The 14,280-nt window shown below is 43.8% G+C and overlaps 1 protein-coding gene across 2 annotated transcripts in view; it reads right to left on the minus strand.

Moving 5' to 3' along the window:
* The window catches only part of emid1 (EMI domain containing 1), a 54,340-nt gene that overhangs the window by 8,540 nt on the left and 31,520 nt on the right, over window positions 1–14,280 (minus strand). For both annotated transcript variants that reach the window (XM_023413613.2, XM_023413614.2), the window contains exons 5-10: window positions 4,702–4,791; window positions 4,525–4,586; window positions 4,286–4,418; window positions 2,698–2,742; window positions 2,490–2,597; window positions 274–381 (exon numbers count right to left, since the gene is read on the minus strand). In XM_023413613.2, coding sequence (XP_023269381.2) covers window positions 274–381; window positions 2,490–2,597; window positions 2,698–2,742; window positions 4,286–4,418; window positions 4,525–4,586; window positions 4,702–4,791 — 546 coding nt within the window. The remainder of the gene's footprint in view (window positions 1–273; window positions 382–2,489; window positions 2,598–2,697; window positions 2,743–4,285; window positions 4,419–4,524; window positions 4,587–4,701; window positions 4,792–14,280) is intronic.

Genomic DNA, 14,280 nt, shown 5'->3' on the forward strand with positions numbered 1-14,280 from the left:
GAACTTACCAGACCTCTGTAGCCCGCTCCTCATCTCTGCTTGAGGTTGGCGGCTTGAGGCTACATTAGCCGGTACTCGAATAGCACACCCAAATCACTCACTAAAGTCAGTTGGGTTGCATTGTGTGTAATGTAGAAGCCAGGTTTGGATCAGGAAGAAGTATGTATGGAATAGTACTCTTTTAAGACAAATGCAAACAGTACTTTTAACTATGTGGGGTGGAACGGGTGCCATGGCGACTGTATGAAGTCTGTTAGTTGTCCAGGGTCTTACTGTGGTCTGGTTCTGGGATGTGGGCACTGGCTGGTGCTGGAGGCCCTGGAGGCCCAGGCAGGCCTGGTAGACCCCTCTCTCCTGGGAGTCCTGGTGGACCACGGGGGCCTGAGAGGAGGGATGACAGAAACATCACTGTGGTGATAGACATGATGTATCAACTTCAGAATCATGTCTTAGCAAAATGTGATCCTAAAGTGTCTTCTGGAGAGGAAAAGCACAGTGGCAGCCTGGTGGTGATAAATGGCTGTGGGTCATGTGGTGATAGGAGGATAAACTATGACAAAGACCAGAGAGGAAATAGATTAGATAAAGTGTTGGACGATAAATCATAATCGTGTCTGGCAGGAGTGTGCCTGTGAACGTGCACATGTGGAGTAAAATCAGCAGTGTGTCAACTGGCCAGCTTTTGTCTGTAATTAACAGGAGGAGGGTCTTTAATAGGCTGGTGCTGGGAACTTACTCAGGGACACAGGAAAACTCAAATAAACCCCATTAAACTCTGCAAAATGTTACTGGCACTGGTTCATATATATGAAATGCTCCCTGCATACACACCTCTAGCTTTTGTAGATGTGATTTTTTTTTGAGGGTGGAAAAAAAAAGCACCACCACAACTTCACCTGACCTCATTGTTTGGACTCTCCTGAGGTAATGCTGCCCCCCCAAAACACCACCTCTTGCCCTCACACACCCACACTCACCACCTCTCTGTTTATGTACAGATGCAACTGACAATGACAGTCTGCTAATTACAGCTTTGCAAGGTAATGTTGTTACAGCTCTGATTTGACACCTCTGTGGGCTGTTTTCACTTAGCCTTGGTAAACACTGCTCTGCGACCAGCTGTGTTTTGGCTGCTTTGGAGAGACTGTAAGCTGCAATCTGCGACACAGTGGCTCAAATGGCCAGTCAAAGTGGCCCATTAGACTCTATGTGACATATTTGGGAAAACAGTTTTCTTTCTTTTCTGCAGAATAATGGTTCCCTAGAGAAGCTGTGGGATGCTCCGTCAAAATATGAGTCACAGTTTGCAATACAACTCTCCTGTAACTTATCAGGACTCATATTAATGTACTGTGTCACTTCTCCCAACATCACAAGTTAATCCCCCCCCCCCCAAATCTTTCCCATAACCCCTGGCTCAAAAACATATTTGTCTACATTGTGCCTGATATTGGACACATTCCAATCCTGTGTTTATCTTTCTCTTTAAAATGAAAAAATCAGCGCAATGAGGAAAACATGGCTTTGGATGCAAGACACAATACTGGCTTTGGGTACTCATGAAGTAATGGAGATAGAAAAAACAATAACACCACAAGCATATGGAAATCATAAGGACCTGGGATTTGTGTACGTATAGCTCATGTTCATCTCAGATTGAAGTCACATGGCGCTTCTCGGAAAGTGGGTTTCTAGTTTAACTTTTGCTCTAAATCTCATCTTTACCCAGCAGCAGGCACAGAGCAGGGGTCATATGTTCGCCTGAGAGGAGAGGCACTCCCTTCATGATCCAGAGTATAGGAATATCAGTCTATAGCAAGAGCAGATGTCGTGACAAACTTATACCGCCATTTACTTTATTATCATTCAAGTCACAGCTGCCCATGGATTTACTTTTTTCCATCAGGTCATTTATTATTTGTACATAAGCGGTGAACTCTGGATACATAGAACAGATGTATGCCTCTGTTTCTGTTCTGGCTGATGACCATGATCAGCAGCAAATGTTGGGGAATTTAAATGCAGTCTGAAAACAAATGCTTTTGCTGCCCACTCAAACACCACTTTTAGAAACATATGATTTTAAAAGCCAAACAACAAGATGCCCGAATTCCATTAAGTTACCAGCCGGCCTCAGGCGCTCCGACATTTACCGCTGGAGGGTCTGTGGATTGACCGACAGACCCTTCAGAGGAAGACAAACACTCTAGAGCAGGACTTCACAGGTCAGGCTTTTGATTTTTCCACTGATGTTTCCACAAGTCTTTGGTCAGTAGTATTGCATTTAAATGTCTTGTTCAACAGGCAATAAGTTAAGTGGATAGACAAGTATACGACTGCCCTGCAATACTCGTCATCACTCTCAATGACACACATGCACACAACAAAATCCTTATTGACAAACTGTGTCAACATATTCTAATAAGTTAATTTCTTCCACTCTGCTCCCTGCTAACAGTCAGCTGTGTGTACTTGTACTTTCTTCTTACCTGCTGGTCCTGAGGATCCCTTCGATCCAGGGGCTCCAGATGGGCCCCTTGTCCCGGCCTCTCCCCGAGGCCCACTGGGACCTGGCAGCCCCCGAGACCCTGGCTTCCCTAAGAGGAGGAAACAGTCATGAGCAATCATGAAGCCTTAACTGGTTTACATCTTAAATGGTTTTACACTGAGTGAAAGGCAACTATGATTACAATTTACCATCTCTGCCAGGAAGCCCATCTCTCCCCTTTTCACCCTGAGGACCTGTAATGAAAACAGAGAGATGGCTTCATTGAGAGATGTAGCTCTGTGAACAAAATCTGGGCTCAAACCACATGGAGAAGAGGTAGTGTAAAACCCACTGAGGGATGAGGTGTAACTCTGAATTCTGTCCAAGTAATAGAGCAAAAACATTTGTCATTACCATGTTTATCAGGGCTGATTAAAATTTCTGTTCTGTTAATTAATAATTAACTTTGACTCAGCCAACAGATTTCAGAAAATGACATCTGGTTGAATGATTTCACTTGTAGCACGCCTTAATCAGACCTTAGTGATGGGTTCAACACAGAGCTCTAGCTGCAGTGATGTTAGGAAGGTTCTCATAGTTAAAGGGAAAGTCCACCAATTTTTCAAATTGAAAATTGTTTGTAGTTCTTGGAGAGTACTGCGGCATAAGTGACAAGAAACTTGAGTCAGCATTGGTCGGGGCCGAGGTTTGAAAAGAAAAGATATCTGGGGATGTCGTAGAGTTAGACAGAAATGAGCTTTGTATGCTCCTCATCGAGTGGCTGAGGGCTACATTAACTGCTACTAGCATAACATATCCAAATCTCCAACTGAACTGTCGACGGTCATTTTGCATTTTGAGTAATGTAGGCACTGAAAAGGAAAAAGAATGTGAGGAATAAAAAAGATGATGTATTTGGCTTTGATCCTTTTACAGTTTGAGGATTGCAGTGTGAAATTGGTGGAATAGCCTTGATTAGCCATTTCATATGTTTTATGTGTTTTCAAATTATGAGTGTGATTCTCATTCACTACATTGTGTCCAAAAAAGATTCACAGTAGAGCGCCCATGGTGTGCACACTGCTTTCTGCTAACAATCCCACAAATTCAATGCGTCTTTATACGTGTCAGTTATGAAGGTCAGTGTCCGAAATCTCAACTTACTGCTCACTACAGAGTAAACTTAGTGTCTGTTAAATGGGGAGTAGTGAATGAGTGAACAAGGCTGCGATTTCAGACACTCTCATAGACTGCACCCACTTTCACTGGGACCGTCTCAATATTCTACAAATGAAAACTTATGCCATCAGAGTAATTGTTCAGAGAGTGAAAGATTATATAATCACAGAAAATTCCTTCACACAGTGGCAATATTTTGATATGACGGTACACTTTTTTAAATGTCTTCTGACAGTGAAGCAGGGTTGATGAACTCTGTGTTTTTAGCTGCAGCCAGCGCCGGGCTTGACGCCAGGGAAGGAGAGGACTTTCATGCTCTGAAGTGTTTGCTTTCCACACAGCCACAGAGCCCTGAAAAGTGAGCGGCAGAGACAACTGAGCTCTTACTTTTGCTAAAGGAAATTAGTGTGTGTGCAGAGGAGGAAAAAGGATATGAGTAGAGGTGAGTAGGTAGAGGGCAGATAAAGAGTTGCTGCTCATGGAGAAAAGCTGCAAGGAGTGATTTCCGACTCAATTACCAAAACACAAAACCCTGAACTCCCCTTCATGGAAAAATATGCAGTATTTTTTTTTTTTTTACTTAAGACTTATTCATTGAAGGCAGCGTGGTGTACCTACCTGCAGGTCCCTGCTCACCAGGAGCTCCCTGAGCGGGCACAGCCCCCATCAGTAATGAGGCGTCTGGTGCAGTTGCTCCTTTACCCTGAAGGTGGCGATGCGATATGGAGGCCGGGGCAGTGAGTAATTGGACCTTGTAGAGGAAGACATAAAACAAGTGTGGGCAATTAAGAATAATATGCTTGTTTAATGGAGACCTGGCTGTGGCTGAATGAGTGACATCAGACATCGGCTCTTACCTTCGCCTCCAGTGAGGTCAGCCTGTCGCTCAAAGCTGTGATTCGACTACAGTTGAGACAGTCTAAAATAAAAACAGGAAATTGCTTTCTTTACCTTCAGGAATCAGACACTTAAACATGTAGTATACTTCTGCCATTGTGTTGTGTTGTATATTTAAAGTCGTAACATGTTCTTACTAGAGATCGACTCTCCTGTGCGAGCGGGCGGCCGCCGAAGCGTAGATGGTTTCCTTATTGCCTCCTGAGCCACAAGCTGGTTCCCTGATTCTGTAACAGAAGATAAAAAGACAGAAAATGTGTGATTTCTGTGGCTTGGATTTAAACTTATACATATTTCTTGACCGGGAAGACACAATCTTTAGATTTGGAAGTCTATCTCCATTCATATATAAGATGGGAATCCCCACCCAGAACTGTTCAGTTATTTGAAGGGCCAAAAACTATTTGTCCACCACATTAATGGGGATCAGTTAAAATATTTTTTGCAGTATGCTACTGACATTAGAGCTGAAAGGATTAGTGTAGCAATCAAATCATTCTTTAAGCATAAATCCAAGATTCTCTGGTTTCACTTTCTCAAATGGGAGGATTTCCTGCTTTTTTCTGTTATACATCATTGAAACTATAATATCTGTGAGTTTTGAACTATTGGTCCGACAAAAGTCAGACATTTGAAGTCTTCTGAAATCATACACTTTCACTATTTTCTGACAAATTAATTTCAAAAAGGATTGATTAATCACATCATGTGAAAAACAGCATGTTTATTGATGGAAGAACTGAGGCGATGCAAATACATTAATCTTCCCAAGTATACTTGGAATTAGGTGACAGTTACAATGACTGTGGACGACAGTCAGAGGTCTGGACAGACAACATCAGAAAAACAACCAAATCTCAACAAAAAGAGAGAAGAAAAATACTGATCCAACCTCTAAATACTCATTAATAAGCTGCAGGCGAGAGTGTGTCATGTTGAGTTAACTGTAATGTCATCACCCCAGTGATATGGAAGTAAGACAGTCTGTGCTGGGGCTGGTTTGAACATGTTTCACCAGAAATAACGTCCATGCTGTTTCCGTCAGTGTGTGGCTGTCCTCCAGGTGAGCTAGTATTTTGCCAGAAAGACAGACATGGAAATCAGCAGTTCCAGCTTTTGCTTCTCTTACATTTCCAAGAGACAAACATTGTGCACGTTGCATCTTTGCCAAGCTGCTTTCCTTTATCCTCATTTCTTTATAGAGAATAAAATCACAAGGCCTGGGAGAGAGGGCGTGTAAAGACAAACAATAGTTTCCTTGTGCAGAGAGAATGGGCAGTCTCGGCTCACATTATGTCTTGCCTTCACTTTATGAAGTGTGGGAGTTTGTGTCCCTGGATTGTGGATGCTTTGAATGGGCAGACCTTGGTGGAAATGCTAGACTGACTCCTTTGTCTGGCCCGGTCTGTCTCTGGTTGGCCCAGGTGCTCCTGATACAAACATGAGGCCGGGTTCAGCACCTCATTAGCCACCAGGACGCACGTCTTTCCATTCGGTGGCCAGAAGCCACAGTCAACGCCAAGCGCTGAGCTAAAACAAGCCATGAAATAGCACCTGCAGCACTGGAGCTGGAGCAGGAGAACGGTAAGCCTCACTTCTTGTAACATCACATGTCATGATGTGTCTCTACTCACTGCAGACCCGGAGAAGGAAAATGGAGAGCTTATTGTCATGAAGGAAAATAAACGTTTGGGAACTTAAGACAGGAAAGCATAACGGGTTGAGTGATTACCCAAAGAGGAGGGAGAGAGAGGGCAAAGGAGGAGTATGAAAAGTACACAGAACACATGGTTTAGGGTAAATTGAGACCGCTCCAATAATTCCCCCTCCTCAACCTCTGTGCTCATGATTTCACTGTTTTAGGTTCTGGGTATTTCTCAGAGGATTACAAGTGTAGATGGATTTAAACCATGTAAAACCTGAGACTGAAATGTTATGGCATGTGCACTAGATCGTAGAAAACTCTTCCACGTTTCGATAACAATATAAACCATGCACAGAGACAAGGAGAACACACACACACACACACTTACTCTTACTCGCCTATACCACACTTCAGTCCACATGGGGAAGACTGCGGAGACAAATAGAGAGGTGTATATGTGTGTGTGTGTGTGTGTGTGTGTGTGTGTGTGTGTACACAAACATGCTGGGGATGTGTTCTCTGGAGTTCGGCTCATGGAGATGGCTGCATTCAATTACAAAAGGGGCTCTGGATAGGAAATATAGCCCCTCCCCTCCCAACGGCACCTCTTCTCCCTCTAAGAGAAAAGAACATTTAAGCGCCAAGATCCCCCTCACCCACACTCGGGCTATTGTATGAAGCATTAAGCCAGTTCTGGAACAAGGACAACTGTCTCCCAACACACAACTCTGACACACTCCCTCTCCCTCTCTTGTCTTGTAACAACACATTTAAAATCCTCATCTTTTCTTTTGCTTCCTCCTGTGACAGTGTGTGTTATCTACAAGGCCTGTGGTGTGTGTGCGCATCAAGGCTGCGTTAAAGTAAGACCTGATGACAGACGATGACTTGGATGCCTCGAGTGTGATCTGGTGCTCTCTTAGCCAACAATAACATCATCACAGCTAATGAATGCCCCCTGATGGACACGGTTCATTGTGTCCACTCTTTGTTCTCAGTGGGCTAATTGCCCCTTTGGGGGGTCAAAGAAATGTGTGAATGTATTTGACCTTTTGCCCCCATGTTGCACTGGGCCCTAATCAGAGACTGAGTCAGAGCTCTTCATTAGAGAAATTCCCCTGCAGAGAGTTCAGCGGGCCAGAGGCCATCCTGACATCAGCTCTGTCTCTTGTTCTGCTTTTCTCTCACTCTCTCTCTCACACACACACACACACACACACACACACACACACACACACACACACACACACACAGCTTAGTCATTTGTTTACAAACACTTTGAATAATCTTTGCCCCTTCTGGTGCAATAATCTAATAGGAAAAGGAGGAAGATATGAGTGGTGAAGGTCACAGCGAGAAGGTTATCTTTTCCTATTCCATAATGAGTGTGTATATTGAGTCAGTTATGAAGGATTGCTTAAAGGACTGTTTCTGCTCGAGCACATGATGATATGTACTGTACGCTGTGTATAAATGTATTTTGTAGCAGCAGGAAAAGGTGTTAGGACTGTGGTAGTGGTGAGAAGACTCTAAAAAGCAAATCAGATTTTGCAGAACGTCTTTTTCAGACCAAATTTATCTAAATGGAAGTTTATTATGGAGCTGTGAAGCCATCAAAAAGTCTGAGAGTTTTTACAGCATAGACTCTATACATGGCTATGGTTAGACACACCAATGAAAGTGTTTTCCCGAAATCTGGGCAATACGTCTGCCAACCCACACAGTTACCCGGGTGCGCCTCACATGGAACCCATACAGGACTTTCTCACCTTCCTCTGCTTCACATGACTCACCGAAAGTGAGTAAACTGGCCACTAGCCCATCAAATGAAAAGAAAATATTGTCTTGTCAGTGGAACTGAACTATAATGTAATGGATATAAGTTTGTTTAAATTAAATTTCATTGTGTAATGCATCAATACGAGGCCGGCTGTCTGTTCAGACAATGAATCTGTAGCCAAACAGTGTCCAGATTCAGCTGAGACAAACCACAGTTCACATATGGTGATAAATGTGCACAGAGTTATCACTTGTCATCATATTTCACTTTCCCACTCACATTAGATTTTACTGATAGGGAAGTTGCAATTTCTGCCAGAAACAAAACACACGGGATTGAAGTGGCTTTTTACTGGATAATAACTTCCAAAACTTTGAAACAAAAGTGAGACGCCATTTATACCAATTGTGAACTGTGCAGAAGAGGGAAACCCTGGGACTGAATTTGGGTTCCACTAAAACATTAAGAACCTGGCTGCTACTATCATTAAATTAGTACGTTCTTATTGTGACAGCTTTATTCCAAAGGTCCTATTACTATTGGCCTTAAAGAAAAAACACTTGGAGCTCTGCTGGTACCACCAGAGTGAGAGCCAAGGGCACAATGACCTAAACTGCAGCTGCACCTCTCACTCCTCAAAATAAGGTGTGTGTGCATGTGCTCTTGTGTACGGTTTTGGTTGGTGTGTGTGTGCGTGTGTGTGTGTGTGTGTGTGTGTGTGTGTGTGTGTGTGTGTGTGTGAGACATTGATGGCATTATTAATGGGCCAAGGTCATTCCTTCAGTGATACTCTCCCAGTGAAAATAAACTAGAGCCCTCATGCTAAGAGCCCAGTTAGCCCTGCCAGCCAGACCCCTTAAACACACATCTCACACTCAGCTGCACTGACTGCCTGATCCTTGAAGCTCACCACCTACTGGGGTTTATTTGCTCTCCGCTTCTGCAGAGAGATTCGGCAGCTTGCAGACAGGCCGGCCTTACGGAGCTTTATGACTGTAGGAGCGAGGCTTGTGTTGTCCTGTCATATGGTCTGCAGCAGAGGGTGGATGAATATATGAAGACAGGGCTGAGGCAGAATATGTGTTGGACAGCCTCTAAAGGCTTATCTGGACTGTTTTTCTTGAGTTTAACAGTGGTATCTGAAAGTTTTAAGTTCCTGTGGGGAAATACAGTACAGGGCCTGGCAACAGCTGTGAACGCAAACATGACAACACAAACACACACACACACACACACACTGCAGCGAGCAGACACAGCAGAGAGCAAGGTCCTGATCCATCTCTGTCTGGTTAATTAGCTGAGCTCAGCGCCGCAGCATCATTAGTGACCAGGTGCTGACAGCCAACCAGGGGAGGCGTTTGTCTCTGTCTCGGACAAACTGAAGACTGCTGCTGCCGCCCTCAGATAAACACACACACACACACACACACACACACACACACACACACACACACACACACAGTGTCTACTCAGACAGAAGAGTGTACTCCTCAAAAGAGATAGACTGAGGTGATGTGAACCTGGTGTTGTTTCATTCTGCTCTTCCCCCTCTCACCTTCTCTCTCTCTTTTCCCTGTCTAATACTCTGTTTCCAAAAAGGAACTGTGTTAAACCCAGTTATTTTTGCAGACCCTACTATTCAGTACTTGCAATCAGTTACATTCAGTCTGTCATGGCAGGCTGCATCATTGTTCCTTATAGTGAAGTGTATAAATTTTAATTCTGGGGAAAAATAAAACGCTGCTATCAGTACTAGATACCAGCAGATAATTTTAGCTGAGGTATTTTCACTGGCATCAGGAGAGAAAAAAGATGGATCGGTGCATCCCTCTCTCCTACACAGGTTGCTGGACCAGAGGAAACCCTCGTCGCTGTCGACTCAAATCAATAGATTGAGCCAGTATTAAAGAGTATTAAAGCAGGCCACCACCTTCCACCTCCCATAGAGCTGATGGATCTGGTCATCAGCACTCGGTGCACTTACTGCATCTGAACCCCGGTGTTTACTGTGTTTTCCCAGGGTCGCAGGTTTCTTTTTATTAGGTGACGGACTTAAAGGGTGGGACACACTTCATCATTTCCTTCCTTTGGAACTGCCACTTTGCCTCCCCACCTCTCAGCCTGAGAGCGGGGCAGGCCACACACTGGACAGGTTCAGATGTAATTACAGGTGAGAAGGAAGTGCGGCCTTGTTATTAGAATTGGTCAGATAATTGGTCCCGGAGGAAGAGTGAGACTGAATCCTCACCTTCACAGTGCTTAAGTTGGAAACAAGTGTACTGAGGCAGCCGGTCTACATCTGCTCTGCTTTACAAGTCTCGGCGAGGTGTTGCAAAGACCTGCTGCAAATGAAACCATGCTATAGCCTCCAGGACCCTGAGGTGAGAGCACGAAGGGTCAGAGAGGTTCTCACTTCATGCACACACATCTCACCTCATCAATCAGCACAGACACTAAAGCAAAGGCAGTGTAGAGCACAGCGCACACTTGCCACACCACCCTAACCACACACTCCACAGAGCAAGACCTCCATCAGTCACTACCAAGAATGAAAATAATTCATTATATTTAGTCTGGTTACTGCACCTGAGGAGCTGATTTATGTACTAGTAGTTTTAAAGTCAGTGATACCACTTTTAATATGTTTAACTAATTTTTAAAATTTACATTACATTATTAGATTTGTCTTTGGCATAAATAACATACACACAACACACTTGTCCAACTAACTTTGATGTACTAGCGGAATTCAAGATTCAAAGCTTTACTATCACATGCACAGAGGATACGTTACAATGCATAGCGATATTCTTAGTTTGCTGTCTGTTCTGATTGACATATACAGAAAAAATACTTACAATAATTACAAAACTGTACAGTAAGAGTGTGCTGTGCAGATGTGCAAACTTATTAAGTCCAGTTGTACAGCTGCGATAGCTGTGCTAATCTATAAAGCTGTGCAAGTCTACTTTGACTTCTACTAGAAGACAATATAAACCAGACTTCGATTTGAGAAGGACATTGCTGTATTTCGGGTTACTTCAGCAGTTAACCAAGGGTTTTTAAATGCGTGTCGATATAATTTTGGTGCAATAACACACACAGATAAATGCTGAAGAGGCCAGTTGTGTGTGACCGGGAGTGTTGCTTCACTAATATTCTTCAGTTTGGCTCTAACTCTGTCGATTCTCACATCAGTCCTTTCAGCTCTTCCAGCCCATCCAGATGTGCTCATGCACACAGTCTCTAATCTTTCACAGGAAGGAGGAGGGGCTCTCGCCTCTCCTCCCGCCTCTGTCCCAGACAGGGCTGTCTTTACCTCACCTTCCCTCTCACTCACTCTTCCTATCTCTCTCTCACTCTCTGATTTTCTAGCACATGCCTGTAGTGATGCTGATGGCAGTGACAGGGTCTGTATCTCAGTCTGGCCGCCCCTCCCGCCCCCTTGCCCAGCAGGCGGTGGTGTGTAATTACAGAGCAGCGCCAAGCTGAATGGTCTGACTGGTGGGGTGACTGCGGTCTGCTGACAGAGGTGTTTGTCTGGCCTAAAGACATGTGCTCCCATTGGCATTCTGGGACGGGAGACTGGCCTCACTGGGCACAGACAGCTTTGGGGTAGACCTCTCTGCACAGGATGCAGCACTCACCTTCCATAACCTCCCTTCCGTCAGGCTTCCTGCTTACTTTATTTTCCACAAGGTTTCATCACGAGAGACCCAGAACTGTCTACCCCAAAGAGGCTGAGTCCAGACTGCCTGAGAATACCTGCGAGGCACTCGTAGATACTAATGACAGGAAAATTGAGCTTTGTTTCCCAGTCACTCAACACCTTCACCTCTAATTACTGAGCAGAGCAGACCTGCCTCCACTCTTTGTTAACTGCTTGTTTTTAGGTCTAGGAGTGCAGTGGCCGTCTAAGTGGGCAACACGCTACCTGAATCTCCACAACAGCGAGAGAGGCCGTTTGTGTTCAAAGAGAGAGCCACAAAAGAGAAAGAAAATGTTGTGTTTACACAAACTTGAGAGAATAAAAACCAAAGAATTTTAAGTGAATTTAAAGATGGAAAAACTCCAATTTGCTGCTGTCCCACTATCATTACTTCAAAAACAGTAAAACTTAAAAATATGGAGAAGTGGAAACAACTGTCTCTGTGCCATGAAATCAAACAATGCTGTGGTCTGTGTAAAGTGGCTAAAATTAGTGGTGGGCACAAATTGCAGCGTGCTGACATGAGATAGTATGTGGTCGTGACAGACTGCACTACAAATCCACTCGGCAGTCTTTAAACATTTCCTCCACTTGAAAGCAGCAGATGTCTAATAAAAGCGTGCGGCAGAGGTTGACGATCCCACTCACAACTTTCACTTTTATTAAGAGAGACACAGTAACACGGAGGCCTGATGAGACCCGGGTCCTCCCTAATGACCCTGCCTGACCTGAATAAAAGCTGCTTTGTAAACTTTTCCTTGGCAACACTCTCCCTTTCAGTGAACTTGGTTGGCATGTTATCCTGTGATGTGCAACTATCTCTCAAACCGACTCTCCTGCGGTCACCAAGGAAACAGGGAAAAACAGGACTGCGAAGCTGCAGACCAGGACTGACTAGATGAAACCACACACTCTGTTGCTGCTTTAGTGTGGCAGGGAGGGGTCCGTCTTGTCTTTGACCTCTGCTTATAAAACATTCCCCCTACACCGCAGTAATTGAACCCCACTCCTTTCAGCCAAGACGCTGCCGCAAGTGGCTAACAAACAATAGCTCTAAAAACAACAGGGGCTATAATTAAACCCTCCACATACACACATACATGTACAATAACATATTAACTGTAAGTTATTGCTGTTGACCGCACAAGTTTTAAATATCATGCACTGAGCTGTTTAAGAGTTTGCACTTTATATGCCTTTGTGACTAAAACAGGCAAAGCCCATCAATGTTATGTACAGCTGGTTTTCCCTTAAGGGACAATTAATTCCACTTTACTACAATTACGGTCTTATTTTAGTACATTTGGCGATCATTCTATCAACTGTGACATCATGGCGCTCATCAAAGTGGCCGCCGAGATCTGAGAACAGGACGGCATTGTTGCAATGAAAACCAATGGGGCAACAAATAGACAATATGGGTGTCGACGGGTTAACAAGCTTCTCTTAGACCAACTAAACAAATTTAGTTGGAAGTAAAAACTACTAGGTCACGACTGAGCCAAGAGTCAGTCTGTAAATGTGATTAATATTTACCATGGGCTGTTTGGGACATAATTTCACCATTCCCTTTTCCTTTTCTCGTCCAAACAGGTTTGCATAATCATCATCAGACTTTTATTTTTGCAATGTAGTCGTGTTCAGACGTCTCAGCTTTTAACTTACTGCATAGAATCATATTACCTACAGAAATGATGACCAAAAGTACATTAATAAGTGTTGGGTTAGCAACTTTAAAAATGTTCTAACTTTTTACTCACTGAAAAGGTTATTACATTATAATTATCCGATTGCAAAAAAAAAAGTAGTTACATTACTTGTTACTCAGTCCAGCTCACAAAAAGTGCCTTAAAATAAGCACAAATCCTACACACACCACATCCCCTTTATTTAACCAAAACCAGACACTATGGTAATGCTAGATGTCGGTTTTCCAATAGCTAACTATCAGCTGAGAAGACCACACATGTAAAGAAGATCATTTTTGAGGGCATATTCCTCTTCTTTTGGTGGAGGCTGGCTGCATTCCCCCACCTCAAGCCCTTGCACCAAGCTGTTCCATACCAGTTTCTCCCCTGAATGCACCCCCTCTATCCAACTCCTGTTAAGTCAGCAAACAAGCCGACCTCTCACACATCAAAGCAATGCAGCATTACTGAGATTAGTACATGTTATGTAATTGCTGAATTTCAAATTGTAATCCTTTACTTGCTGCTAAAAAAGTAATTTGCACCCAAGTTCTGCATTACTGCCCAACACTGAATAAGACCCACGCTGTGATAAAAGTTACAAAAATAAAGTTTTGCAGCACCAGAAATATCCAAACAATAGGTTGTAAAGACTAAACAATAAAAAGATGTTGAACTAACCAACTGCAATAGGAACAGCAGTTGAGAGGAGTGTACACACTGCTGCTCTCTGCAAAAACATGCTGCTGAATTCTTGGCCAACAGACCCTTTACTCTGACCCTGCTCATTACCATACAGAGGTTGACGAGCGCTCCAGCTCTCTGCCCACAGCTGCAGCCAAGCAGAGCGCGCAGGCCAATCCGCAAACCCTCAGCTAAACATCCTGCCCCATG

This window comes from Seriola lalandi, unplaced genomic scaffold, assembly GCF_002814215.2.
Source record: "Seriola lalandi dorsalis isolate HSWRI2012SDOR001 ecotype SW California unplaced genomic scaffold, Sedor1 jcf7180002054517, whole genome shotgun sequence".
NCBI classification, from domain to species: Eukaryota; Metazoa; Chordata; class Actinopteri; order Carangiformes; family Carangidae; genus Seriola; species Seriola lalandi.